Source organism: Cenococcum geophilum (genome assembly GCF_001692895.1).
Source record: "Cenococcum geophilum 1.58 unplaced genomic scaffold K441scaffold_3, whole genome shotgun sequence".
In the NCBI taxonomy this organism is placed as follows: Eukaryota; Fungi; Ascomycota; class Dothideomycetes; order Gloniales; family Gloniaceae; genus Cenococcum; species Cenococcum geophilum.
The window spans coordinates 3,461,106-3,488,494 of record NW_027137561.1 but is presented as its reverse complement, the minus strand read 5'-3'; the positions used below and the strand labels follow the sequence as shown (position 1 = coordinate 3,488,494).

The 27,389-nt window shown below is 45.1% G+C and overlaps 5 protein-coding genes across 5 annotated transcripts; 3 read left to right on the top strand and 2 right to left on the bottom strand.

Moving 5' to 3' along the window:
* Window positions 1-266: 266 nt before the first annotated feature.
* On the bottom strand, window positions 267-3,070 carry K441DRAFT_652175 (heat shock protein Hsp88). Its single transcript, XM_067647325.1, has 5 exons — window positions 2,850-3,070; window positions 2,753-2,784; window positions 1,242-2,697; window positions 732-1,046; window positions 267-645 (listed from the first exon to the last, which is right to left on the bottom strand). Exons 1-5 carry the CDS (start codon window positions 2,922-2,924, stop codon window positions 349-351), a joined length of 2,175 nt encoding a protein of 724 aa, XP_067509398.1. The 5' UTR covers window positions 2,925-3,070; the 3' UTR covers window positions 267-348.
* Window positions 3,071-3,199: 129 nt separating this feature from the next.
* On the top strand, window positions 3,200-5,033 carry K441DRAFT_652174 (uncharacterized protein). The gene has a single exon (XM_067647324.1). The coding sequence runs from the start codon at window positions 3,418-3,420 to the stop codon at window positions 4,747-4,749; it is 1,332 nt and encodes a 443-aa protein (XP_067509397.1). The 5' UTR covers window positions 3,200-3,417; the 3' UTR covers window positions 4,750-5,033.
* Window positions 5,034-11,156: 6,123 nt separating this feature from the next.
* K441DRAFT_673400 (kinase-like protein) lies at window positions 11,157-12,686 on the top strand (the record flags this gene model as incomplete). Its single annotated transcript, XM_067650644.1, has 2 exons — window positions 11,157-11,466; window positions 11,524-12,686. 2 exons carry the CDS (start codon window positions 11,157-11,159, stop codon window positions 12,684-12,686), a joined length of 1,473 nt encoding a protein of 490 aa, XP_067509396.1.
* Window positions 12,687-13,825: 1,139 nt separating this feature from the next.
* K441DRAFT_684088 (pyruvate dehydrogenase) lies at window positions 13,826-15,571 on the bottom strand (the record flags this gene model as incomplete). Its single annotated transcript, XM_067651749.1, has 4 exons — window positions 13,826-14,950; window positions 15,049-15,272; window positions 15,349-15,398; window positions 15,465-15,571. The coding sequence occupies 4 exons, from the start codon at window positions 15,569-15,571 to the stop codon at window positions 13,826-13,828; spliced, it is 1,506 nt and encodes a 501-aa protein (XP_067509395.1).
* Window positions 15,572-15,935: 364 nt separating this feature from the next.
* Window positions 15,936-22,551, top strand: K441DRAFT_652172 (uncharacterized protein). The gene is made up of 2 exons (XM_067647323.1): window positions 15,936-20,241; window positions 20,292-22,551. Exons 1-2 carry the CDS (start codon window positions 16,125-16,127, stop codon window positions 22,121-22,123), a joined length of 5,949 nt encoding a protein of 1,982 aa, XP_067509394.1. The 5' UTR covers window positions 15,936-16,124; the 3' UTR covers window positions 22,124-22,551.
* The last annotated feature ends 4,838 nt before the right edge of the window (window positions 22,552-27,389 follow it).

The following is a 27,389-nucleotide window of genomic DNA, read 5'->3' as shown; positions in this document are numbered from 1 at the left end:
TAGCGCGGTGCATCTTCGCATGAACTTGTGTAATTGTGCAGGGGAAAATGAGATGAGTGGGATTGTTGAAACTGACCAGCCCGACATGCCAAGATATAGTCACTTGTTGGCCTTACGTATGTTGAATAACTCCCCTTATTGAATTTTTTTTGGAAATATATTCAATTCCTGTTACTCATGACGTATCTAGTCGGTCTATCATGAAGCATTACCATCAATCGGAAAAGCCGCATAACCATGATCCTAATCACCCAGAGTCCCTCCGTCGCCAAGCTGCCTTGTGTCCGAAGTAATACCCCCTTGGCTGCTAAAACTTACCGCCCGCACCTATTCGAACATAGATTTCCCTCAAGTGGCGAGCTCCTCTATATCATCTGGCTTGATTGTGTCCGCGTCCTTCATCTCCTCATCCTTGGCGTCTGGCTCTGCAGCCTTCCTCTTCTCCTCCTCAGCCCGTTTCCGTGCCTCGATCTCGGCCTGCTTCGCCATGGCGGCCTCCTGTTGCGCTTTCAGTACGGTTTGGCGCTCCTCTTCAATCTTGTCGTTGTAGCGTTGGATAATGGGGCCAGCGACGGAGCGGATCTCTTCGATCTTACTGACGTAGACGGCCTTCGTTGCGTCTTCGCCCTCATCATAGAGCCAGTCCTATTAAATAATCAGTAATGTGTCCGTGCAGTGTTTCTTATTTATCGGAACTGTCGATGCTGTCGACATATTTGTATTGCACTCACCTCGATGGTCTCGAGCTTCGCCTGTAACTTGCTCTTCTCATCTTCGCTCGCAAAGTCGGAATACACACCATGAATCTTCTCTTTAAGTTCATAGATGAAAGACTCGAGTTCATTCTTCTGGTGCTCAGTGTCTGCAACAAGCTTATCCTCCATAATCATCTGGTTCTCTCTTTCAGTCATCTGGTCCTTGGTTGCCTGGTCTAGCGATGCGGTGCCCGCGGAGAGCGGCAGGTCGCCCTTGCGTGACTGTTTCTTGACCTTACGCATCTTTGGCTTCTCAGCCTTGTCCGTATCTTTCAAGTCGACGTCCATTGCCTGTGGTTCAGAAGATGTTAGTTGATCTGCAACGAACAACGACGCGGACGAAGACATTACAGAAGAATTATCATCGTGCTTTTGCCGTTTCGCGGCGCGCTGCGGCGGGGGAGACCCGGTGTTGCGAGCAAATTCCGTCGCTCCACCCGCTTGCGCGTCACTACTAAGACTATCATAGGAATTAAGAGAACGTACATCACCGTCTTTCTTTTCACCCTCCTTTGCTGGTTCAGGTATTGGCTCCTCCACTTCCTGCTCTTCGACATAGTAGCCCGATTCGACATTAAGGATGCCGTGAAGGTTAAGTCGTGCTTTTAGCTTGCAGATCATGAAGTCATCCTTCGCGTCTGCTTTGACACCTTTGACAGAGAATCTCCCAATCCAGGGGTTCATTTTACCTGGAAGGACTTCAGGCTTTGCATATTTAGCTTCGAGGTCAAAGGGTTGCTTTCTGTAGAAGGTTAATATTTTAGTCGAGGGCATGACGTTGCCCTTGTTGAAGACAGTGAGGCTGGTGTCTTCGTCAGGAATGTCAGGGGATTTCTCCCAGGTGAACTCGATGGGATAGTTGACCATGTCGTGGACGGAGAAATCTCTGACGCGGAAAACGGGAGATAGGATGGCACAGCTAAAAGCACAACCTCGAGCGACAGCTTCATCCTGGTTGAGAGTGAAAGAGAGAGGCTTCCCAAAGAATTGCTGGATGGCAGCCTTTAAAGCAGGAACACGAGTGCACCCACCAACCATTTCAATAGCATCGATATCCTCAACCTTTAGCTTGGCTTCAGCAAGAGCTTGCTCAATGGGCGCTGTTGCACGCTCTAGAAGTGGTCTGACAAGTTCTTCTAGCTCTTCGCGCTTCAGGAAGCCTCGAACGTCGACATCGTTCATAACGGACTCGATGTTCAAGGGAGCAGCGGAATTTGCGGACAGGATCTTTTTGACCTTCTCGCAACCAGCCGCAACCCGTACACGAGCCTTCGCGTTTTCGTTGATATCGATCTTGAATTTTTCCTTAAATTCCTTGGCAAAATGGTCAACCATGGCTTTGTCGAAATTACGCCCTCCGAAATGACGGTCCCAGGCGGTTGACTTGACAGCCAATTCGCCTTTCTTGAACTCGACAATCGAGGCTGTGTAGTTGCTGTGTCCGATATCGACGAAACATACGCGCCTAGGCTTCTCCTCAGGACCAGGTAAATCGAGCTTTGTGATGCCATAGCCAAGGGCAGTTGCTGTAGTGTCGTTGATAAGTCGTAGTGTTTTAAGGCCAGCAATCTCAGAAGCATCGAGCAAACTCCTCCGTTGTGCGTCAGTATACCAGGCGGGGCAGCTAAGAACAACGTCGGAGACCGGAAGCTTCAATTCGGCGGATGCGGTGGCCTTGATTTTTGTGAGGAACATGGCCACTAGTTGAGTAGCAGTAAATTGCTCCTTCTTGCCTAAGTATGAGACTTCAACGCCAACTTGGCCATTGATATCGACGAGGGGAGCTGAGACATAGTCTTTCTCTATCTGGACATCCGGGTCCTTCAACGATCGGCCGGCGAGTCTTGTGAGGGAGCTGACGGTGTTCTTGAGGTTGGAGATTTCCTGGTTCTTTGCGGCTTCGCCGACGTATCTGCTCTTGGGCCCGAATCCCACAAGAGACCTAAAAGCTTGTGTTAGGGCGGAACAATCTGGAAGAGGGCGCAAGTGAGACTTACGGTGTAGCGCGGTTTGAGACTTCATTGGTAATCTGCAAGGCAATTAGTCTAAGTCTTGGGCATGGAAAATAAATGCAGAAAATGAAGAAAAACTCACCACGTCCACGCCTCTGTTTCTCGCGACTGCGATCACAGTGTTGAGCGTTCCCAAATCTACACCCACGACACTCATGTTGTCGGATCGAACGATATGTGGGGGAAGGTTTTTGCAGTCTAAAGGAAAGATTTGATAGAAGTAGGTCGAATACAGTGAAGTAAAGGAGGAGGAATAGCTACGTGGCGAGCCGGGTGTCGTTGTTAACTGTTAACAGGGCTGTGGTCTCAATTTTTCCAGAGCGTTCGGGAGTATTCCATACGCACAAGCTCCGTCACACCAGCCGTCTTGGCAGCCAGCGAGGTTTCCGGTCGCGGGGCAGGCAGGCACCGCTTGAAGAGCCGCAACACCATGACATAGTAAACAAAGGTCAGTGCATCCACCATATCGAAGACATCGCCAATTTGTCAACATTATCCAATACCCAGCAATCGCCATCGCGATGCATTTTATACCAGTATAGTGCTGCGCTGATACACCCCTCTTACGCGTCTGCAACAAAGCGTCGACCTCACAGTCACTACCGTCGTCCCATTTACATTTACGCAACTATCGCATCAAGGCCCGCAGAATGGCCTGGGAAATAGATGGCATACCGCCATACCCTATCTACGGCTCGACCTTCCATCTCTATCGCCTATCGCCCCTTTACCACGGTGAGACTCCAATACTCGAGGACTCCGCTCTCCGCACACACTCTCGCCGATTCAGGGACGTCCTCAAAGGCGATAACCTGCGCGGCGTCCAGGTTGATTTCCCAGGCCCTGATAATCTTCTACATAATTCTGGGCCTTTAGAAGAGTGCGATTGGAATCTGATAGGGGACGAATCGTCATGGATCGAATTATATACACAACCAATTGACTCCGAGTCCCAAGATGCCATCTCAACGGTGACTCCAGAGACGGCTCGGGGTATACAGATAGATCTACAATACGCCAAACACATCTACAGCGCTTTTATTCTTCGCGATCCGGATAAAACCTCGTCGCCGCCCGGCTTCACATCCCTCCCGCTCCTCCTGGTTCGAATGCCCGCCGCCATCCGGGAAATCCTCTTGAACTATCTCTCTACAACCTTCGACACGCACATTTCACCCTTAAAACTTCGTGCATCCTTCCTGACCTCCGCGCTCGAATCACATCTCACGCGCCTGACCGCCTCCACCTCCACCCAATCCATCCCCGATATCCTCAAAGCGGTGCAACTCCAACTCAGTTTCCCAACCAGCACGAAACTCCTCAAAAACATTGACATTAGCATTGCCCGCGAAGACATCCCTGGTTTCCTAGCTCGTGGTAAGCTCCTCTCTCAACAAGTCCAAACAGGTCCAGTGCCCGATCCCTCGGCACCCACTAGTCCTTTCATAACCGCCCTCTCCCACTACACAACCACGCATCTCGCCCTCCCGCTCTTCCACCCCAAAACCAATATCTCCAAGCTCGCGTGCGGCGCGTTTGCCCTCGCGTCAGAAGGACGAATAAAACTCTACTCCCCACCGCCTATATCCTCCTCCGCGTCCGACGACGGCACCACGGCGCCCACAGCTCCCTCCGCCGCTGAGCACGCCATGCGCGACCTCTACGCGTCTCTAATCCAAGAAGCCTCAAGCCGCGGCCGCTTCATCGTCGCGGGCGTGGAACCAGAAGACGCCGACAACGTCGCAGCCGTCGGGACGAAAGGCAAGGTGCGCAGCGGGCCGAGTGGGAAGCGTGCGCTGGCGGACATCACGGGCGCGGCGACGAAGCGGCAGAAAGGCAGCGCGCAGGATGCTGGACAAGGGGATGCGGTGGCAGCCGAGGATACTGCGGCGGGCGTGCCAAGAGGCGGGATGGATAGTATCCCTGCGGAGCCGCCGCCGCCATATGAATTGCACGACCCGGCTATTGTGTCAGCCCGGTGATGGGGAGGGGGTGGGAGGGCTGTATAGTTTTCGATGTAAAGTTATTGAACAAGGAGGTTTGCGGCGTCTTGGGTTGTAGGATATTTATACCCTGTTTAGCGCTATAGCGGGTTTGATTTTCAAATGAAGTATCTGATTTCTCACCATTAAGAATTTTCGGTTTTTGACTGTATCTGCGTATGCCCCGATGCCGTAGCTCTGGTACTTATAAATGTACTCTACCTCGTGTACACTCAAGAGGAAAACTGGTTTTCAGCACTCAAGAAAGTCACTTAAAATCATGCTAAAGGCTCACAAACCGCACAATCCCACCTCATCTCATTCAAGAATTAGTGATATCAAACTCTTCAAATATTGACTTATAGGGGTCAGCAGCCTAACTCTGCCCATTTCCCTCGAATCCAATATGGCGGGTACGGACTTATTTAGGGTTTCCTCCTACGTACATGGGCTTGGAGGTCAGGTGATGGACTAGCTGCGGATCACTGCGGCGGAGCTGAAGGTATAATCCCTTGAACGGACTTGAACCTTATCTTTAAATAACACCCCCTAGCACGCAGTACCCAAGTTGAGAAAGGGAAGATGGAAACGGCAGAGGTGGAAGAAGGCTCGACGCGTCAATCGCGTCGGGAACGCGCCAAGACAACCAAGGCCCTTAAAAACAATAGTTACGAGAGCAATACAGAAGATACGGTTCATGTGGCAGCAGTAGCCCCTAGTACACCATGACCGAAGCGCACGGGGAAAAAACTACGCCCTAAGGATCAAATAGGGTCAACAAGAAACCGCATAATAGCTAAAAAGAGAACAGAGCAGCCGGCAATAACAGCCACCACGGCAAACCAATTAACAACTAAGAGGACAAATACAACATCAAACATACAAATTAAGGTGCTAACCAACCTAGTTACGTCACTACTAGGGGTATTAGAGCAGCAGAAAGAGGCACAAGCGAACTAAATTAAAGTTATTACTAAAATGTTTACAGAGCAGATTGACGCGCTTAGAGCTAAGGTTACGGAGAAGATAAAGGTAATCCAGACCCAATTATCAAACATTCAAGCACCACTGAGCGCGGCTCCATCGTACGCGGATATTGCCCGTACGCCGCCAAGCAGTTAACCAAGTAACCTAACGTCCTTCCCGTCAAGGAATACCATACTATTAACTATTACTAATACGCTATACTGTATAGTTAACATATCTAGAGTTAAAGAGGAAAATAAGAATAAAGTATAACTAGGGGTAATTAGGCAAGCAATTAAAAGTAGTATACGCATAACAGAAGGCCACAAGAGCTGGCGCTATGTAGTAGTAATTAAAGACCCCAGGAACCCCGCACGCATTAGGATAACTTATAGGAATAATACTAAGCTTTAACGTATAAAAGAAGCGGCCTAGAAGACCTTAGCACTTAGTATTTAGGTACTACAAGACCAGCTTTACCTAGTAAAAATTAACAACGCTAACCAAACAGCAGTTCTTAACCAGAAAGGAAAGATTTAAGACAAAGCAGTAGAGGTACTAGGAAAAGAGAACAATATATATATAGCCTAGATAGGGTGGCTTAGTAGAAAAGACATAGGAAAGGTATATAGTTTAATGGTAGTATACATTACTAAAAGTAGTAAGGCAGCACGGTTACTATAGGACTAATACTTTTACATTATAGGGGAATTAGCCTACGTTAGAACCTATAAACCTAAAAGCGGCCTAACATAATACTACTAGTATTAGACACTAGGATATAAAGCTTTTATATACATAAGACCGTAAGTATATACTAGATGCGCTTAAGAAGGATATTATTATAATAACTGCTAAAGATAGATCCTAAAATGTATACTATACAGAGGACTATATAAATTATTTAGTAAAAATTGCTAAGTGCTTTATCCTACCCACTATATATAAGACACTTTAGGTACTTTAACTAAATATTTAAAAACAGAGTATAGTATAGTAGAGCCTAATAAATAATAAATAACTAAAAGACTTTAAAGTATTAGTAATATTAGAGCCGTATATATAGAAAACAAATAATATAGTTATAACTGTCCCCATAGGATACTTAAATTAGACTAAGGTAATACCTATAGTCTAGCGTAAAGAGAGGTGGGCAGTATAGAGTATGTTATGGATTTGAAAAGATATTAAGGCCAAATAGGTGCTAGTATAATTAGCAGATCTTACTATAGTAGTATTGTGCCTTCCCAACCAATTAATACTGGTGGTATTAGTATATATTAAGGGAAAGAATATAGAGGTACTATAGGATATAACTAGTAAACTATATTAATTAATCTAGGAAATATAGAATAAGATAGGGATATAAACCGATATAATACTTATAGGAGACTTTAATCGGCACAACCAGCTATAGGGAGGAAATGACATCTTGCTAGCGAGACAGGGAGAAGCTAACCCAATTATTAACCTTATAGGAGATTACTCCCTACATAGCCTGCTGCCTAGGGGTATAAAAACATAGCAAAATGGCAACTATAAGATAATGATTAACCTAATCCTAGTATTAGACAAGCTAGCATCTATAATAGTAAAGTATATAGTATATAGGACAGAACACGGATCTAATTATAGGGTAATTAAGATAATATTTAATATTGCGGTCCCTAAACGCGCTATAGAATAGAGAATACTTTTTAAAAATATACTATAGAATAAAATTAGGAATAGGATTGCTACCGCCTTCTATATAATCCTAATAGGTAGTAGAGTATAGTAGCAAATAGACCGGCTTATAGATATAGTACTAGAGGTAGTATACGTATTAACTCCAAAAGCTAAACCGTTACTATATATAAAAAGGTAGTAAACAATAGACCTTATAAAGCTCTGCTAGGTATACACTTACTAGAGAAACTGGGTAAAGAATTAACGCTAAGTAGGTTAGATATTACTAAAACTAAAGTAATAAGTAAAGGAGGCCTTAAAGGAATACTATAATGCAATATAGAAACAGAAAAGGATATACTAGAACAACTTCCTGGCCGATAACGTAAATATTTAGTAAGTAGTAAAATACCTTAACCTAAGCGGCAACTTAGCGTTTAATAAGATACTACCGCTAGTAAGAATAAATAGATCTACTATAGAAGAAAAAGATAAGCAAGCAGTGGAGCTATTAACTACATTCTTTCCCCCGCTACTAGTAGAAATAGAGAATAAGGGCCCACGGCCCTAATAAACGCTAATATTAATGCCGCGTCTTATAATAGAAGAGGTGGAACGGAAGATGTTTATAGCAAAGCCATAGAAAGCGCTAGGGGACGACGGCCTACTAGCGATAGTATAGAGGCAGATATGGCTAGTAATAAAAGATAGGGTCCTGCTCCTCTTTTAAACCTCACTAAATAAGGGTAACCTTTCTAGCTAATGGAGAAATGCTAAGATTATACTACTTAAGAAGCTAAATAAAGGAGACTATATAAAGGCAAGGGTATGGAGGCCTATCTCTCTGCTTTTTATGTTAGGTAAGGTACTAGAGTTTATAGTCGCTAAGAGAATATCGCACGCAATAGAAACCTTTAGACTACTGCCTATAAATTACTTTAAGGCGAGGAAAAAGCGCTCCACTAAACAGGCGCTGCTATTACTGTAAGAATATATATATAACGCATAGAGGTCTAGGAAGGTACTTAGCCTTATTAGCTTTAATATAAAAGGGGTATATAACGGAGTATATAAAGAGAGGCTATTATAGAGGCTTATAGCAAGAGGTATACCACCAGTACTAGTGCGGTGGATTAATATATTCTACTCTAATTATATAGCAACTATCTTAGTTAACGGCTATACCTTTAACTAGTAATAGTTACTATAAGTAGGACTATTATAAGGATCGCCGCTCTTACTAATACTATTCCTCTTTTTTAACACTAACCTAGTCTAGTACCGGCTTAATATAAATAGAGGCTTAATAGCGTTTATAGATAACTATAATGTATAGGTTATAGGACTATTAGTAGCAGCAAACTATAAAGGTATTTAGGCTATTATTAATAGAGTAATAGACTAGGAGAAATAAAGCGGCGCAACGTTTAAAGGAGAAAAGACTATATTAGTGCACTTTATAAGAAATATAGAGCGGACTAATACTACCCCGTTTATAATTAAGGGAAAAACAGTTATACTAGGATATACAGCTAAGATTTTAGGGGTAGTTATAGATGCGGAGCTTCGGTATAAGTAATATATTGCAAAAGTAGCCATTAAGGGCCTTATCGCAGCTATAGTACTAAAGAGACTCCAGATAGTATCCCCCTTAACTGCAAGATAGCTATTTAGGGCAATAGTAGCGCTAGTAGTAGACTACGCCTTAAATATCTGGATATACATCTACGGGGGTTCCGCTATAGCTATAATAAATAGGGTGCAAAGAATTGGAGCGCAGGCAATTATAGGAACTTTCCATATAGTAGCTATAGTTATTAGGGAAGCCGAAGTAAGTATACGGTTAGTACGCGAGCGGCATTTAAAGAAGGCCACTAAGCTATAGGTTAACCTCTATACGTTATATAAAACAAACCCGCTTTTAAGGCTCCGCATAAAGGTGCTCTAAAGGTTTACGTCCCTACTATAAAAGATAGCCTATACACACTAATATACACCAACAGATAAGATAGAGGTTATTTAACCCTATATAGTACCACTATAGGAGGACCAACTACCTATAAGCATTAACCTAGATAAAGATAGGGCAACTAAAGCCGCTAACTCCGTTTAAGGTATATAGATCGCAATAAGCTCGTCCGGGAGGAGAGGCATAGTAGGGATAGGAGGTGTTGTCTATAACACCCTTAGTAATACACTAAATAGGAAAGCGGTTATATACTTAATTATACTAGGACTAAGAGTAGAACAGAACCTATACATAGCTAAACTAATAGCAATATTATTGGCGATAAGACGCTTACTATTAGATCTATAGGGGAGACAGATTACTATATTTACTAGTAATTAGGCAGCATTACTAGCGCTTAGCTAACCTAAGCACTAGTCTAGCTAAATGAGTATTGTATAGATCTATAATATAACCCACATACTAAGGTAAAGAAGTAACTACGTCCTTATAGCATAGGTCCCAACATAAGGGGAGTTCGCACTAGGCAAGAAGGCAAAAGAAGCAGCACGGCGGGCCACTACGCAAGGACGCCTACTACAAGGACAATAACACTAGGCTAAGGCTATAATAATTAATACAGCAAGAGCAAGATAGTAGGGTAGAAAAATACTACCGGAAGGAGTAGGAAGGTACTTAAGAAAAATAAATATAGCGCTACTAGGTAAACATACCCGTAGGCTATATAACTCTCTTAAGTAAAAAGAGGTAAACGTATTAGCCTAACTATAGACGGGAATAATATAACTTAATAGATATCTACACTAGATTAGAGTGGTAGAATTAGATTAATATAACTACGGATAAGCAAGAGAAATAGTAAAATATTTCCTCTTTAGGTATATAAAATAGACAGTATATTAAGAATAAATGCTGTAGCAAACAGATATAAGACGAGGCAGCTTATCCTTCTACCTTAGGGGCAAGGCGCTATCTAACCCTAGACAGTGGACACTAAACGTAGACGTGGTCCGAATAACAGTAAAATATGTAATAGCCACCGGATGACTTAAGGCAGAACCGGATTAATAACCCGCCCACCACAGTTAAACCCCCCCCCCCCCCTCACACTTCGACCAACCCACACCACGTACCCTCATGCCACCAGCAGATCTCGCTTCAATTGCCGAAGATAGGATAATAAATACTTAGAGGAACAGCCCCCCAAGACTACCTGCTACTAACCACCTACGAGATCTCGCAGAATAAGGTATTAGTAACACTAGGGAGTACTAAGTAAGGCATATGTACGGGCTTATACGAGAATATGGCGAGACTAAAAGGAGCGAAAATATGTAATATAGTACTAGTGCCCTTTAGGCTTAGTGCCTCCGGGCGGAATAAACATCATCATCATCATTATAATCCCTTCGATAACCTTGCGTACTATCTCGCTTACCATTCCACTCTTTTCTTAATTGGCATTATAGACTGTCCGCTCAGAAATGGAACATTGCCAATCTCAGAAAGTTCCTTCAAGCCAATTGAAGTGACTAGGAATGTGAGAGTTATTCCTCAACGGGAATCCGTTCAACCTTCGATGCTCAGAAATCCCAAGATCGGGCTGAAAGACTCGACTGTGAGACTATACAGTCCACATATTCTATAGTGCAATCTGAGGTTTCTCTATTCGCAAATAACTTAGGGTATGACTTCACGCTCCGTCTGCATGGTTCGCTGAGCTGATTTGAATCTCTACGGTTAGGAGCGGACGCTAAGGGATAGCTGTGCTCGACGTGGAGCCTTTTCCCTGCCTTTGCCCCCAATGATCCATACAGCGGTCACGCCCAAGCATGGGAGACATGCGTCCTCTCCGACTGCGCTTTCCGACGGGACTTCCGATAGTGATGGTGGGGTAATCTTGGGAGAAGAAAGGACTCACAACCAGAACTCGATTGGGATATATCCCAGGAATGCATGGCTTAGTCCTGGGCTTCCGGGCATCATAGACAGTTTGCCGTTGTCTGCCCGAAGGGATCTAGATTGGTGTGGTCGGGGAGGAAGCCATGTAGACTTTCAAGACGACGAGACAGTGCCTCTTCTCCAAGGCTGTTTTCTAGGACACGGTAGTCAGGGTAAGACGGTGTTCTCTCCCCCTACTCCCGAACATGCTAATTTGTAACTTGGAACAGGAGGTGTATACGAAACTACTTGCAAAGGAATTACCTTGGCATGGAAGAAAAAGTACTGCCCTCGAGGCATTGGGACGAAAGAACGACAAGAAATTGAAATCCTGAAGAGACTTGCCCACCAACACATCGTTAAGTTAATGGGAACCTACACTCACGGCCCCTTCCTTGGTCTGCTTCTTTGGCCAGTAGCTGTTTGCGACCTGGCAACCTTTTTCGAAGACGTTGATGCCCTTAACGTAGCTTGGATGTCTGGAGAACCCCTTACAGTCGAAGACAGAGTGATGAGGCGCCTCCACGCATTATGCCCAAGTACAGGTGATTGGTCGAATCTATTCCTAAGTGCAGTGCAACGGTTATCGCACAGTTTTGGTTGCCTCACCAATGCCATTGCATACATTCACAGCGAGCGCATCCGGCATAAAGATCTCAAGCCATCTAATGTCCTTTTATCACCGGATGGCTTGCAGGTTACTGATTTCGGAATTTCTACCGACCTCTCCGCCTTGACAACTACTGGCAGTGAATGTATAGAGAGGGGTACCGCAAAATATTTTGCTCCCGAAGTTGCCAAATATGAACGAAGCGGTCGCTCTGCTGACATATTCTCCCTCGGATGTATGTTCCTCGAAATGGTTGCTTTATGTGGAGGGGGCTCTCTCCAAGATTTGAGAAGGCTTCGTCCAGCACAGAACTTCTCATTCCAAGCAAATCTTCATTTACGACGAAAGTGGTTTGGGTTACTGAAAAGTCGTCAAATGCACATCCAGCATTTGCTTTGCGAAATCGAGCATATGATAGACCCTGATCCGCAAATAAGGCCTACGGCGGGCCATCTGGTGAAGCACCTTGGCCTTATCGAGGACTTTCAGACCAACTCCGAAACCCCTCTGCATGGCCATTGTTGCACCCCGCAAAGACCCCGTCGCAGGGCGAAACGGGACATGGAAAGATTGGTGGCCGAGATCGAAGATTTAAAAATCCAATTAGCAGAAAAGAACGATAACATAGGCTATCTGAGAAATTCAATGCCAGTCGTACCTCCACCACCAATTGGAGAGGATTTTACGCGATTGGTTCCAACGAATCAACTCGGACCTGCGACTATTGCTTCAGCTATCTCCCATGCCTTCGGACAGGCCCCTAGCAAACGATCGGAACCTTAGTAATTAGGAATTCCATCGGATCTCGCAAAGCTTAGCGCAAAGATTCGATGTGGCTAAGTGCTTGACATAGACGGCCTCCAACTTGTTTAAATCATTTCCATAAGTTTCTAATGCTCTCTTTGTCCAGAGCTTCCTGATGAACGGCAGAACGATTTACGATGGTTGATCCTATGCATTTTCTTTAAATTTTGGTATATTAAAAAACCTGCCGTTCTGTGCCTTGGTTAACGGTATCTCGGGAGATCCTTAGCATGGGTGAGTTACCTGATATAGTTTGGATTTAAGGCGCGTTCTCTAACTTGCAGACCAGGCTCTCGGAGGTTAAATTTTTAGATATTGGAAAGGGTAGAGGGTTTGGACCCGGTGATACTCAGATCTCTCTTGTTCAGGTTGCAGGTCAGGGCAGGGAGTTCCTCACTTGTGGATACACGCACGAACTTTAAATACTTTGTAAAATTCTCCATACAAGGTGAAGATGGCCGGGTCCATTCTTCAGAAAATCTCGCGTGTTCACCTAGGTTTATTTGAAACACACTTGTTTAACGCGAGCTTGTTGTGAGGAGACAAATATCGTAGACGGAAAGTGCGAAAGAAACCCCGCAATCTATAATAAAGGGTACTCTAGGAAAGTAGAGAAAAAGGCGCGGAATGCTTCAGTAGGGTAGAGCTAGGGACGCATGTCTTCTCTCACGAATACAATTCTTCGATGCCCACCTTGGATTCATTGTCATGTTTCGCTGATTTTCGATATATCGTAAGGTGGAGGGGTGAGCCTAGAGAGATGATCTCTTAATCAGGGAATAATATCGTGTAAGGAAAATCTCTAAATAAGAAACGTAGTTTTGATTACACGCCGGCCAGCCTCTCAAATCCGAAAATAGGTAAGTTCTTTTAGTACAGATGCAAGAGCGCGACGAACCAAAAGAAGCAGAGGTAACAAAGAACAGAGCGTTGCGATACGGAGAGTTCCCGAGCAAAACGCTTTGTCACGGCTATGTCATTGTACAGATATCGCTCTCACATATATTTCCTTCCTCTAGCATATCGTCTTCCATCACCCAAAACTATACTATGTCTCCTTGCAAATGAACCTGGCGGCCGCTGAACGCAATAAAGTTAGACTATAGGTGTTTCGTCTCTTATAACATTAACTCGAGCGGGTTCTCGATCACCCGCTTCAGCTCTTTCATGAACTCGCCGCCGACGGCGCCGTCGACAACCTTGTGGTCGAAGCTGCCGGTGATGACGATCTGGTCATCCCACTCGACGCCGACGCTTCCATCCTCGACCTCCTCACCTGGTACTGCAACCTTCTTTGTTGTGCCAATAGCGACAATAGCAGCTTGAGGCGGGTTGATGACTGCAGTGAATCGCTCAACAGCCGGGTTCATGCCCATGTTGGAAATGGTGAAAGTACCGCCCTGGTACTCTTCTGGTTTAAGTTTGCCGTCGCGGGCGCGCTTGCCAAGATCCTTGATCTGTGCCGAGATGGATTGCAGGCCGAGAGAGCCGACGTTCTTGACGATCGGCGTCATGAGGCCGACAGGGGTAGCAACAGCGACAGAGACATCAACGACATTGTGTTGGCGAATGACGACCTGGCCACCCTCTTCGCGCCATGAGGAATTGGCGGCAGGGACCTTATGGCAGGCGATGGCACAGGCCTTCACGAGGAAGTCATTGACGGAGAGCTTATATTTACCCTCTGAGGAGGCATTGAGGGCCTCGCGCAGTTTCAGCAATTTGGAGACAGAGATAGTGGAGGCGACGAAGTAATGCGGGTTCTCGTTCATGCTTTGGACAAGACGAGTAGCGATGGTCTTGCGCATGCCTGAGGCGGGTATGTCTTCGTAGGTTGGGGCACCTGACGTGGCACCACCAGCTGCTGGAGCAGCAGCTGCTGCGGGTTTGTACTTCTCAATATCCGCCTTGGTGACTTTGCCACCAGGTCCTGTGCCCTTAATCGCAGATAGAGGAACGCCTTTCTCGAGGGCAAGCTTCTTGGCTGCAGGAGAGAGCGGTGGCTGGCGCTCAAGTGATGTTTCGAGCTTGCCGCCAGTAGAGACCGATTCTTGTGGTTCAGGAGCCGATTCTTTTGGTGCAGGAGGTGCGGTAGATGAGCTACTTGAAGAAGGTTCGCTGGACTCGGAGGTTTCTTCCTTAGGGGCAGATGAAGGGACAGGCTTGTCACCGCCAGCGTCCTCGGTGGAGAAAGACTCAAAAGCGGAGACGTCTTCACCCTCTTCAACCATTACAGCAATAGGCTAGATAAGTGTTAGCATGTAATGGAATGTTTCTAGGGTGGTATCAAGAGCAATTGAACAATAGAGGTTCCATGTAATCAAGAGAAAAAAGTGCTTACACTTCCCACCGTAACATCCTTCTCACCAGATTCCTTCAGAATCTTGGCGAGAACACCCTCTTCCTGGAACTCGAAATCCATTTGTGCTTTGTCCGTCTCAATCTCGACAAGTACATCACCAGGAGCTAACGAGTCGCCGACTTTCTTCTGCCACGCTCCAATGTTTCCCGCGGTCATGGTCGGGGATAGGGCTGGCATGCTGACAATGGTGTGCGGGGGATATGCTATCGGCCATCTCAGTTAGCGTACTGATTCCCATCGGATGATTCTGATATAAAGGCATTGAGTAATGAAGCTTACGTTTCGAGGCATAATATCTGGCAAGGGCTGAGAGCGCAGGAGTTCTCCTACTGAAAGGCCGAAAGCGATCAGCCAAGCTCTATCACGACGGTGGAAATTGAGGGAAGGGAGCATACACGACGGAACCCTGACATCTCGACAGGCTATAACCTCCTCTTAGGGCAATTGAGCCTCGCAGGCATAATTGTCCGGAGAATCGCGATAAAATTGTCGCAGCAGACATTGTGACAGGATGCCGCTGAGGGCGGAAACTCGGGGTAGAAGGTGAGAAGAGAAGCGACCACGAGCGGAGAGAGAGATGAGAGGTCTACAACGACCGAGAATCCCCTAAAATGGAGAGATTGCGAGGAGGGCGATTGGGGATTATTGTCGTCGCTCTGCGCCCAACAGCTTGCTTGGTTGAATAAAAGTGTCGAGTAGCTCTCTGCACGGGGACCCGTTCGGGTTTCGGGCATTCTCGTTTTCTTGGCCGGCAATAAAGCCACACGCCGGGGTCACTAAACGCCGCGACTCTTTTGGGAGTGGCTGTATCATCCCAGCAAGGAGTTTGAGGCTGAGAATAATCGAAATACTCCACACGTATACATTTCCTAACCGCTAACATTCAGCTAATACCCTTCAATTATTTCTCGAAGCTTGATCTCACGCCTATCTGTACGCCGGCGTGGACTCACCTAATTCAACTTTCATACATGGAGATGCTGCATCTCTGAAGTTCCCCGCCAAGCATGAAAGAAGCTCTGTCCGAGTGTATACACAGCGCCCTGAATAACGAAATGGCCGACCACGACACTCTGGTGGAAGACATGGAGAAGGCTCCGAATGGCCACTCAGAAGATACGTCTGCTGCAGAAGATGAGGAGAAGAACACTGGAGGCACAGAGGCGGAGACTGCGGAACATGAACATGGCTCAGATGCGCAAGGGTCGCCGACTTCACAGGAAACACCGGATCTTCCAACACCTACGGCTTCTTCCCCACAGCTTAATATCCTAAATGGACAAGACACTCCTCGAACTGCTGAGTTCTTCGAACAACGAATGCACACCTCAACTCGATCGCGGACCGACTCGCAATCCACTGCTGCCACCTCCGCCACGAAACCCTCCACTCGGAGCTCCTTAGTATTTGTCGTCACAGCGTTAGAAACAATAGCTGCTTCAAAGGATGCGAGGAAGCACAAGAAGCTTGGAGACTCTACTGTGCAGGCATTGACCGCAATCAAAAGCGAGGGTGACCCCTCGCACATCAACCCCGAGGTCCTTTTTGGACCCCTCCAGCTCGCCTCAGAGGCTCAAACTGTTTCGATAGTAATCACTGCCCTTGATTGTATTGGCAAACTCATCAGCTACTCCTATTTCTCCGTCCCTTCGGAACCTCAAGGCGAAAGCGCTGAAGCACCCCCTCTCATCGAACGGGCCATAGACACGATATGCGACTGCTTTCAGGGAGAAGCTACACCAGTGGAGGTACAACTGCAGATAGTAAAGTCGCTGCTGGCAGCTATCTTGAATGATAAGATTGTTGTGCATGGAGCAGGTCTTTTGAAGGCTGTACGACTTACCTATAACATCTTCTTGTTGTCAAAATCCAGTGCAAACCAGCAAGTTGCACAGGGAGCTTTGACCCAAATGGTGGGGACGGTTTTCGAGCGGGTCAAAGGGAGGCTTATGGTCAAGGAGTCACGAATGAATCTTTCCCGCACTTCTCTCGTGAATGAAAAGCCAGGATCGGAGGAGAGCAATCGAGACGAGGTTGAGGGTAGTACATCTGGCGTTGATGGGTCCCAAGCCAACGGAGAAGGCAACGGAGACCTCGAGGAAGAGAACTCAGAACAAGGATTAGGCGAACCTAGTGATAAACCCGTGGATAAACACACCGGACCGAAAATCACGCTCCAAAGCTTTGAAAACAATATGAGCTTCAACGACGACAGGATCCATGATAATGCTCCAACTTTGGTCACTCGAGTCAATGGTCGGACATCACACAGAACAGTGTCAGGCCCGGATGCGTCACCTAATCCTCAGCACGATGGGGAAGGAACGGACGAGGAAGAGGAAGATGAGATATTCATCAGAGACGCTTATCTTGTGTTCAGGGCCATGTGCAGACTGAGTACTAAGGCGCTTCCAGTAGAACATGCGCTTGACGTTAAGTCTCAAGGTATGAGGTCAAAATTGCTGTCTCTTCATATCATCCACACCATTCTCCATAATAACATAACCGTCTTTGTCTCTCCATATGCCACAATACGAAGCAGCAGTAGCGACGAACCCACAACTTTTGTTCAAGCCATCAAGCAATATCTGTGTTTGAGTTTGAGTCGGAATGGCGCAAGCTCCGTTCATCGAGTGTTCGAAGTTAGTTGTGAAATATTTTGGCTAATGCTTAAATATCTTCGTGTTATGCTAAAAAAAGAGATCGAGGTATTTTTAAAAGAAATCTACCTCGCCATCCTGGAAAAACGAACAGCCGCAGTCTTCCAGAAGCAGTATATCCTGACCGTCCTTGGAAGATTGGCAGCAGACCCCAGGGCCTTGGTCGAGATTTATCTAAATTATGATTGTGATCGGACAGCTTTAGACAACATGTACCAGAGAATTGTCGAACATCTATCAAGGATTTCGAGCACCCCTATCTCCATTACCCTTATACAACAACAAGCCTACCAGGATCAACATGCGAAACAGTCGAACCAATTTTCGGACTGGCATACACGAGGAACGCTTCCACCATCACTATCCACAGCGTCGATGCATGTGGCACATGACGCGGACCAAGGCTACCCGCCAGATTATGCCATGAAACTGGAGTCTTTGGAAGCTCTCGTTGAGATCCTTCGCTCTCTTGTTAATTGGTCACAAGAAGGAATCGCGGATAGTACTGCGTATTTACGCGAATCAGAATCGAGAATCTCTGTCGATAACCTTCGTGAGTCAATGGATAATCGTGGTGCGACAGACTCTCCACAGGTCGGAGCGACGGATTCAGGTACAGCAACGCCACTTGCAGAGGATGATCCAAGTCAGCTAGAGAAAGCGAAACAGAGAAAGACTGCCCTGACAAATGCGGTTCGTCAATTTAACTTCAAGCCCAAGCGAGGTCTAAAGGTTCTTCTGAAAGACGGCTTCATCAAGTCTGAGTCTCCTGGGGATGTCGCTCTTTTCTTTTTAGATAACGAGTCAATTGACAAGAAATCGCTTGGAGAGTTCCTTGGCGAGGGTGAACCAGAAAATATCGCCATTATGCACGCCTTCGTGGATCTCATGGACTTTACGAAAACAAGGTTTGTCGATGCTCTGCGTCGCTTCCTTCAGAGCTTCCGTCTTCCGGGAGAGGCACAGAAGATCGATCGATTCATGTTAAAATTTGCGGAACGATACATCACTGGGAATCCTAACGCTTTTGCGAACGCCGACACCGCTTATGTACTAGCATATTCAGTCATCATGTTGAATACTGATCAACACAGCGCGAAGCTCAAAGGACAGCGGCGCATGACACCGGAGGACTTTATTAAGAACAACCGGGGCATCAACGATAGCGCTGATCTTCCTGATGATTATCTTCGCAGCATCTTTGACGAGATTACGCATAACGAGATTGTGCTCAACACCGAGCGAGAAACCGCGGCGAATCTAGGCATGCTTCCGCAGCCGACTGGTGGATTGGCCGCCAACATTGGCCAGGCTTTGGCAACCGTCGGACGAGATCTACAGCGAGAAGCATACGTCCAGGCATCGGAAGAGATGGCTAACAAGACTGAGCAGCTATACAAGACTCTATTACGCGCTCAGAGACGAGCTGCGTCGAAAATGCCTGTCTCGAAATTTATTCCTGCTTCTTCCTTCAAGCATGTAGGCCCCATGTTTGAGATAACATGGATGCCATTCCTTACCGCACTCTCAGGCCAGGCTCAAGACACGCAAAATCTCGAGACGGTCAAACTTTGCATGGAAGGGCTCAAACTGGCTATTCGAATTGCGTGTTTGTTTGATCTTGAGAACCCACGGCAGGCATTTGTTGCGTCTCTTGCTAGGTTTACAAATCTGTATAACTTGAGTGAGATGAAGGCGAAGAATGTTGAGGCATTAAGAGTCCTGCTTGAGGTTGCACATAACGAAGGAAATTTGCTTAAAGAATCATGGCGAGACATCCTGACTTGCATATCGCAACTCGATCGCTTCCAACTTATTTCTACCGGCGTAGACGAAAGAGCCGTACCAGACGTCCTCAAGGCTAACACTCAATCGAAGGGACTGCCAGCTTCTCGGAAATCGCTTGCTGTGCCGAGTCGACGCAGGCCAACCTCACAAAGCAGCAACCTCCATTACCAGGCTGACGTAGCCGAGGAAACCAGCTCTACGGACATGATCCGGGGAGTGGATCGCATCTTCACGAACACAGCAAATCTTTCCGGAGAAGCAATTGTTGACTTCGTCAAGGCATTGACGCAAGTAAGCTGGCAAGAGATCCAGTCATCCGGACAGAGTGATTCTCCCCGCACATACAGTCTTCAGAAGCTTGTTGAAATTAGTGGATACAACATGACGCGTGTCCGGTTTGAATGGACAAATATCTGGCAAGTCCTTGGAGAGCACTTTAATCAAGTCGGATGCCATACCAATACTAACGTCGTCTTCTTTGCCCTCAACTCATTGCGTCAGCTGTCTATGCGATTCATGGAGATTGAAGAGCTGCCGGGTTTCAAGTTTCAGAAAGACTTTCTCAGACCCTTTGAGCACATTATCAGCAATACCACTGTTGTTAACGTCAAAGACATGGTTCTTCGATGTCTAATTCAAATGATTCAAGCTCGAGGAGAAAACATCCGCTCAGGCTGGAGGACGATGTTCGGCGTATTTACTGTTGCTGCGAAAGAGCCATATGGTATGTGCTCCGGCAATATTTGAACGATCTTCGTATCTAATTTCCAGCAGAAACTATCGTCAGCCTAGCTTTTGATAACATTACACAGGTTTACAACACTAAATTCGGCGTTGTAATATCACAGGGTGCTTTTGCCGATCTTATCGTTTGCCTAACGGAATTTTCAAAGAACTTCAAATTTCAAAAGAAGTCATTACAAGCAATTGAGTTGCTGAAGTCATCAGTACCCAAGATGCTCAGAACGCCAGAGTGCCCCTTGTCCGCGCGTGCTGGCTTTGTCAAAGATTCTGCTCAGGGGTCCAACATACCGAAACAGCCTAGCAGACAGACCCAAGAAGAGCAGTTCTGGTTCCCGGTATTATTCGCATTCCACGACGTGCTGATGACTGGCGAGGATCTCGAAGTGAGATCAAGAGCGCTTACCTATCTGTTTGAGACCCTGATTACCTATGGCGGTAACTTCCCACAGGATTTCTGGGACATCCTCTGGCGCCAACTTCTCTACCCCATCTTCATGGTTCTAAAATCCAAGTCCGAGATGACGAAAGTCCTCAACCATGAAGAGCTCTCTGTGTGGCTCTCCACCACAATGATTCAAGCCCTCCGCAACATGATTAAGCTCTTCACGCACTTCTTCGAATCCCTTGAATACATGCTTGACCGGTTCTTGGATCTGCTGGCGTTGTGCATCTGCCAAGAAAACGATACTCTCGCTAGAATTGGAAGTAACTGCTTACAACAACTCATACTTCAAAATGTTCGGAAGTTTCAGCCCGAGCATTGGCATAAGATTGTCAATGCGTTTGTTGAGCTCTTCAACCGCACTGAAGCCAGTGCCTTGTTCTCCGCTGCCACCTCCTCATCATATACACCTAGCTCATCCACATCCGCCAACAGCGTCCACAACGCTCCAGGGCCGAAAACAGCCACTGCAGAAACACACGTCACAGATCTTCCGTTCACACAAACTCAAATCGAAGAAGCAGCATCGGAAAATGCCCTGGGCATTAATGGCCTTCCCACCCCGCGCCGTACTTCTGCCGTAATCTCGGATACATCAAGTATGACAGAAAACCGAATGCCCTCACCACTACCGAAGCGCCAGACCGCCGAGCTAGAAGACTATCGTCCCGAAGATAAAGACCTACAACAGGCACCTGTCGTCGTGACAGCCGCGCGTCGTCGCTTCTTCAATCAAATCATCACTAAATGCGTCTTGCAACTGCTCATGATCGAGACAGTGCAAGAACTCTTCACCAACGACTCGGTATACGAGAAAATCCCTTCGGGCGAGCTTCTACGCCTGATGGCCGTGCTAAAGAAGAGCTACCAGTTTGCCAAGCGTTTCAATGCAGATCGTGATCTCAGGACGCGGTTGTTCCGGGAGGGCTTCATGAAGCAGCCGCCAAATCTGCTCAAGCAGGAGTCCGGCTCCGCCTCAGTCTACGTCTCCATCCTCTTCAGGATGTACCATGACACCAGCACCGAACGTGCGGCTAACCGCGCCGAGACTGAAGCTGCACTCGTCCCGTTATGCGAGGACATTATCGCCTCGTATATTGAACTTGACGAGGAAACGCAGCAACGCAATATCGTGACGTGGCGTCCGGTGGTTGTCACGGTTCTGGATGGCTACACGGGATTCCCGCAAGAGGAGTTCGAGAAACATGTGGAGGTGTTCGCGCCGCTTGTTGTCGGTTTATTAGGAACTGAAATGGCGCCGGATGTGCAGAGAGCTGTGCAAGCCCTAGTAATGCGGGTGTTCGAGTGTAAGCTCGGCACCGAGAAGGTCCAGCTAATGACGCCAATTGCGAGAAGCCCGAGGGTGAGTTTTAGTGGTGCGGGCGCGATGGGACAGAGGAGGGGCAGTAGGGGGAGATAGATGCAGAGAGAGATGTAAAGAGCAGGGACGGTTGTAGTTCCTTGCGCGGGCGCTGTGCGCCATCTACTTCTAGCGATACTGTTGCATCATCCTCCTATGGTATGTACAACGCAATCGGGAGATGTTTTCTCATCCCTCGGTTGCGCGGTTATTGGGTTTGTATGGCGTCTTTAACTGGTGGGATGTAGGTTTTTGTACAGTATGTTTTGATGTGGGTTAGGTGTTGAAGAAAAGCCGTTTCGACATGTGCATCTAACGTGGTTATGTGCTGGGATGATTTCTGGGCACCAACTCAACCTCATCCTGTACTCAGCTTCTACGACGGAAACCCAAGGAAGCACCAGCATTCGCCCCCACTTCCCTCACCCACTCTACATTAGGATGGTCTTATAATCAAATTTTAGCAACCATGCATTTATAATCACTCTCCGTACCTGTATCAAGAAAATCTTGTTAACTTTAGAATATCCATACGTAATGGCTTTCAGAGCTGCAGAGATGCATATAACTATTCTATTAGTGTAAGGCATATTGCCAGGGTGTACGGTAGGGAGCAGGCAAGCCGAGCATGAGTCACAAGGAGAGTCGATGGAAGAGGACGATATGGTAATAAGGGTAGGCAATAGCCTCGTACGGAGACGAACCGATGAGGAGGGAAAGGGCTGCAAGCCCGAGGAGCTTATAAGGAGGTGCTAAGCCTAGCCTTCGGCTAGGCCTTGGCTACCCCTTAGAGCTCCTAGGCGATGCAGCCAAAAGATCCCTTACAATTAGTTACATAAGTTATGATTATTATATAATCTAACTAATCGTAATTACAATCAGCCCTTGTGATTACGATAATTAATGTAATTACTAGTGGTAAGAACGCGTAGGAATAGAATATAGTAATATAGCTTTAATATTAAGAGAGTTACAGTCAAACCCCCTTATAACGATACGACTTATTTAGCCGACCGTATCGTAATACCAAGGGTATCGTTATATTTAGTATTTGTATATAAAATGCACTAAAAATTAAAATTAGGTAATAATATTAGTAGTAACTCTTTGATTAACGTCTGATACGGATCCTACTGGCCCACGCAGACTACTCCGTCGCAGGGGGGAAAACTTGTAATTTACATGAAGAAAACCCTGCAGTTGGGGGAGGAAAAACCCTATGAGCCACCTCAGTAGGATGAAAAACCCCGTTTTGCCATGTCTGTCCGTAGCGGCGGCCCTGCGGGCCTACAACTACGTCCTGTCCTCCTTGGATGTTCGAACTCCTTAGGAACCACTGCTTCCTTCTCTAGCTTATCCCAGCTAGGGTTCACTACGTCCCAGCTAGGCCTTGCCAATTGATTGCTGTACTGTTGTTTCCCATATCTTGGCCATCCCCTGTATGCTATCTCTTGTTTGACCATTGCCATATACGCCATGCCTCCCCCCCCCCTAGGGCCTATCGAAGGCGTAAGGGGGATTCATCCATTAACTACCATAATACTAAGGCGAGCGGGATATATTGTGTGCTTTGGGTATCTTTTGTGCCTAGGCCCTAGCTAGGCCCTTTCTAAGGGTCACCACTCCGTCGAAAGAAGACAAGGAAAACCATGGGTTGTAATCCAGGCTGCCAGGTAGCACTTAATAGTTGATGGCGAGTGACCGCATGCTCCGCGGGCGATCGCCCTGGGGGTTAGGAGGGGCCGTATATTTGCTCGTTGCTTGGTCGCATTCGCTCGTTCGTCGATGTGAGAGGTCGTCGATGCTTTCTATTGGGGGTCGGGGGATGCTATCGAATGCTGTACATCCATGTTGGATCGTACAGGTGTCTTCTGATAGGAGAATAGTAGTGTAGTAGCTGCTATCGTAAGGGGGTACCAACAGTGGTGGTTTTCGAGATCTCACCATCCCATGTGAAAACTTTTCACCACCGCCCACACTACTCGCAACTACCACCACCATGTCGTATCGCACGCTGTGCGACGTCTCTGCGTTGGCTCTGGGTCTGAACTTCGAAGACCCAGGTTCGTAGCCGTCACCACGTACAGGTGCAGAGTCCGTTTTCGACGGCCAGGTAATAATATTATATATCTACACCTATGAAGTCACAATTAAGCGATTGGCTACACTAAAATACGTCGTAATTGATTGCTGTTTGGTGTTCTAACTTCGTCGATTTTAGAGTCGTCGCTTATACCTTAATAGAGTCGTAATTATATCTCTATTATAATCTTCCTGCTATTCCTTATAAAGACAAAGCTTTTATAAGGCGTTAAGCGCCTTATTAAGCTTAATTTGGGGTTACTTAACGACTTCCTTATCTGTCTCTATATCGCGATTAGGCCCTACGTAAAGCTCTACTATATGCTTAATAAGATCCTCTATTAAATCCTCTACTTCCTTACCTAGTAGCTTAATAAAATCCTAAATATTCGTTACGGCACGGATTCTTCCTGCTGCTTATAGCTCTTCTGCTATTACCTATAGCTTATTAACAATAGGAGGATCTATATAACCCTAGGGGCGAGGCCATAGGCCTATATAAGAGCTAAATAGTGTAGATTTAATAAAGCAGTTCTTAATTATCTGCGGTATAACCTCCTACTAAGCTGTAATTACCTATTAAATTGCCTATAGGATATGCATCTGCTTAATTAGATCTTAGTTTTTAAGTAACTGCTCTACTATAAACCGCATCCAATATCTTCGGTAGAAGAGCTTAAAGTTTGCAATTATCCCTTAGTTAAGAGGCTAGTATACAAAGGTGCAATTTAGGGGAAGGAACTTAACGCGCGTATTCTTAAGAGAGCCGTTCTTGGAGGTTGTTTAAATAGCTGCTTTATAAGCGCTAAAGCCGTTAATTAGGAGGAGTACCTTCTTACTAGATATCCTTTTATTAAACTAGGTAAGCTAATTAAGTATAATAACCGTTATTATCTAGGCCTTCTTATTATACCTCCAGATAATATCTAATAAGGCTATATTAACTTTATTGGCCGTAAAGCAATATAGCCGTTATGCTAAGCTAATTATAAGAAGAGGAAGCTTTTTAGAGCTATTTGCATTATAGTAATTGCCTAGAGAGATTTATGCCTTCTACTTCTTTATTCCTAATTAAGCCTTAATAGCTAATATAGTATCTAGTATAGCCTTCTAAAATAGCCCTATCTTATCTATATTAAAAACATCTTTTAGTAAATAAGGTATAATAATTGCTTAAAGCTCTATTATGCGATCCTCTGCTCCCTTTATATTAACTAAGGTAGCTTTACTATACTACTTTCTCTTATAAATATTATTGCGAGATTTAAAGCCTTCTAACTAGCTAGTAGACCACTTTAGCTCCGCTATCTTAGCTAATATAGGTATCTATTGCTATAACTAAGCAGCAGTAATATATATAAGCTCGCTAGAAATAGGAATACAAGAGTTCTATAGGCGTTAGTGCTACTTAAAGAGAGCTTCTTCTAAAAGAGGTTATTTAGTATCCCTCTTGCGCTCTCGCCTACCTTGCCCGTATAGCATTTTAGCTATATTAAGGTGCTTAAACTTATTACTAAGTATTTCCAATATTAAGGATTAATTAATTCTACGACGGAAGAAGTTAGTAGCCTATTAAGCGAGTTAGCTTTATAACAGGTAGGGGTAACTTTAGTAGTAGGCGCGTATTTTTTAGCGTTTAAAGTTAGAAAACCTATAACGGCGTTACCTTTTAGAATTTTAATGTCTTGCTATAATAAATAAGGTAGAATTAGGTATAGAGAGTAAGATCTAAGGGTTATTTTAATAGATTTAAATCGTTATATAGTGGTTATTAATGGCTAAATATGCGGTAAGCAAGCGTCAAATCCAACGAATCAAAATCTGCTTATACCAATATTGGTGAGATAACTTAATAATATCACCAAAAGCCAGAATATCGTAATATTATACTAAAAAAGGATTAATTAAGGATATATATCGTAATATAGACAATATCGTTATATACCCTATATCGTTATAAGGGGGTTTAACTATACTTTTTAATTTTCCTCTACAGAAATAGGAGCTTACTAAAAAAGCGCTAAGCCTACTATCTTATATATATAAAAACGTCCGTGCACGCTTTCTTAGAAAATGTTAATATATACGCGCTAACTCGTCACAGTATATCTAATCTATAGTTCTTTTTAATCACTATCTACCTATATTTACACGTACTTACCTAATTAGGAAATTAGCACATAACTAAAATAATCAATCAGAATTAGATGGCGTGATTTTATAATAATCAAAATCTATAGGCCGATTGCGGCTACGTTAATTATGTGCAACCCTGCAGAGCTGAACAGTTCCTCTCATCACCGCGGCTAGGATACGGCTTGTGACGACTCGAACAAATGCCTCTGACCCGAAGCTTGAACGAATGCTGTATTACGAAGATATCAAGCTAAGGAGAAGAAGAAGAGGTATGTACAGGAGGGCTTCCTATTCCGCAGGGACCTATATTAGAATTAATAATAGATTTTATTATAGGCTTACCTCCTACTAAGATAAAAACTAAAGAGGTTACTAACGCTATCCTAATAATTGTTAACAGGTATATAAAGTTTTCAAAATACTTTACTATTATAATAACAATCACAGTAGCAGAACTAGCAGACCTGTTTTTGGAACGGTAGCTCTTGTTTAGCACGCTAAGAGGAATTATATCTGATAGAGGTACCGTATTTAATAGTATATTTTGGTCTTTATTCTATCTCTTATTAAAAATACAGCGAAGAATAAGTACTGCCTTTTACCCGTAAATAGATGGGTAAATAAAGCGTCTAAATACGTTGTTAGAACACTACCTCCGCTGCTATATTAATTATTAACAGAATAATTGGATATTGTAGTTGGCTCTAGCGCAGCATATATATAACATAAGCATCTATAGTAGTATAAAAATAACCCCTTATAAAGCATTATTTGGGGTAAAAGTAAATAACCCCTAGAACGTTAAGGATATTATTCCTAAAAGAGAGGCACCGGCGGCGTCTAAAAGAATTAAGTAAATAAGAATTCGCAAAAAGGAACTCGAAAAGCACTTACTAGACGCCTAGGCCGTGTAAAAAAGGTACTATAATAAAAAATATATGCTAAAAGAATTCGAGATAGGAGACGAAGTCTTACTATCTATAAAAAATATCCGAATAAAACGCATTAAGAAGAAGCTAGATTACTAGTGGCTTAGACCCTTTAAGATAGTTAAGAAAACTAAAGGAAACTAAGCCTATNAATTGGAATTACCNAAATNTTATNTAAT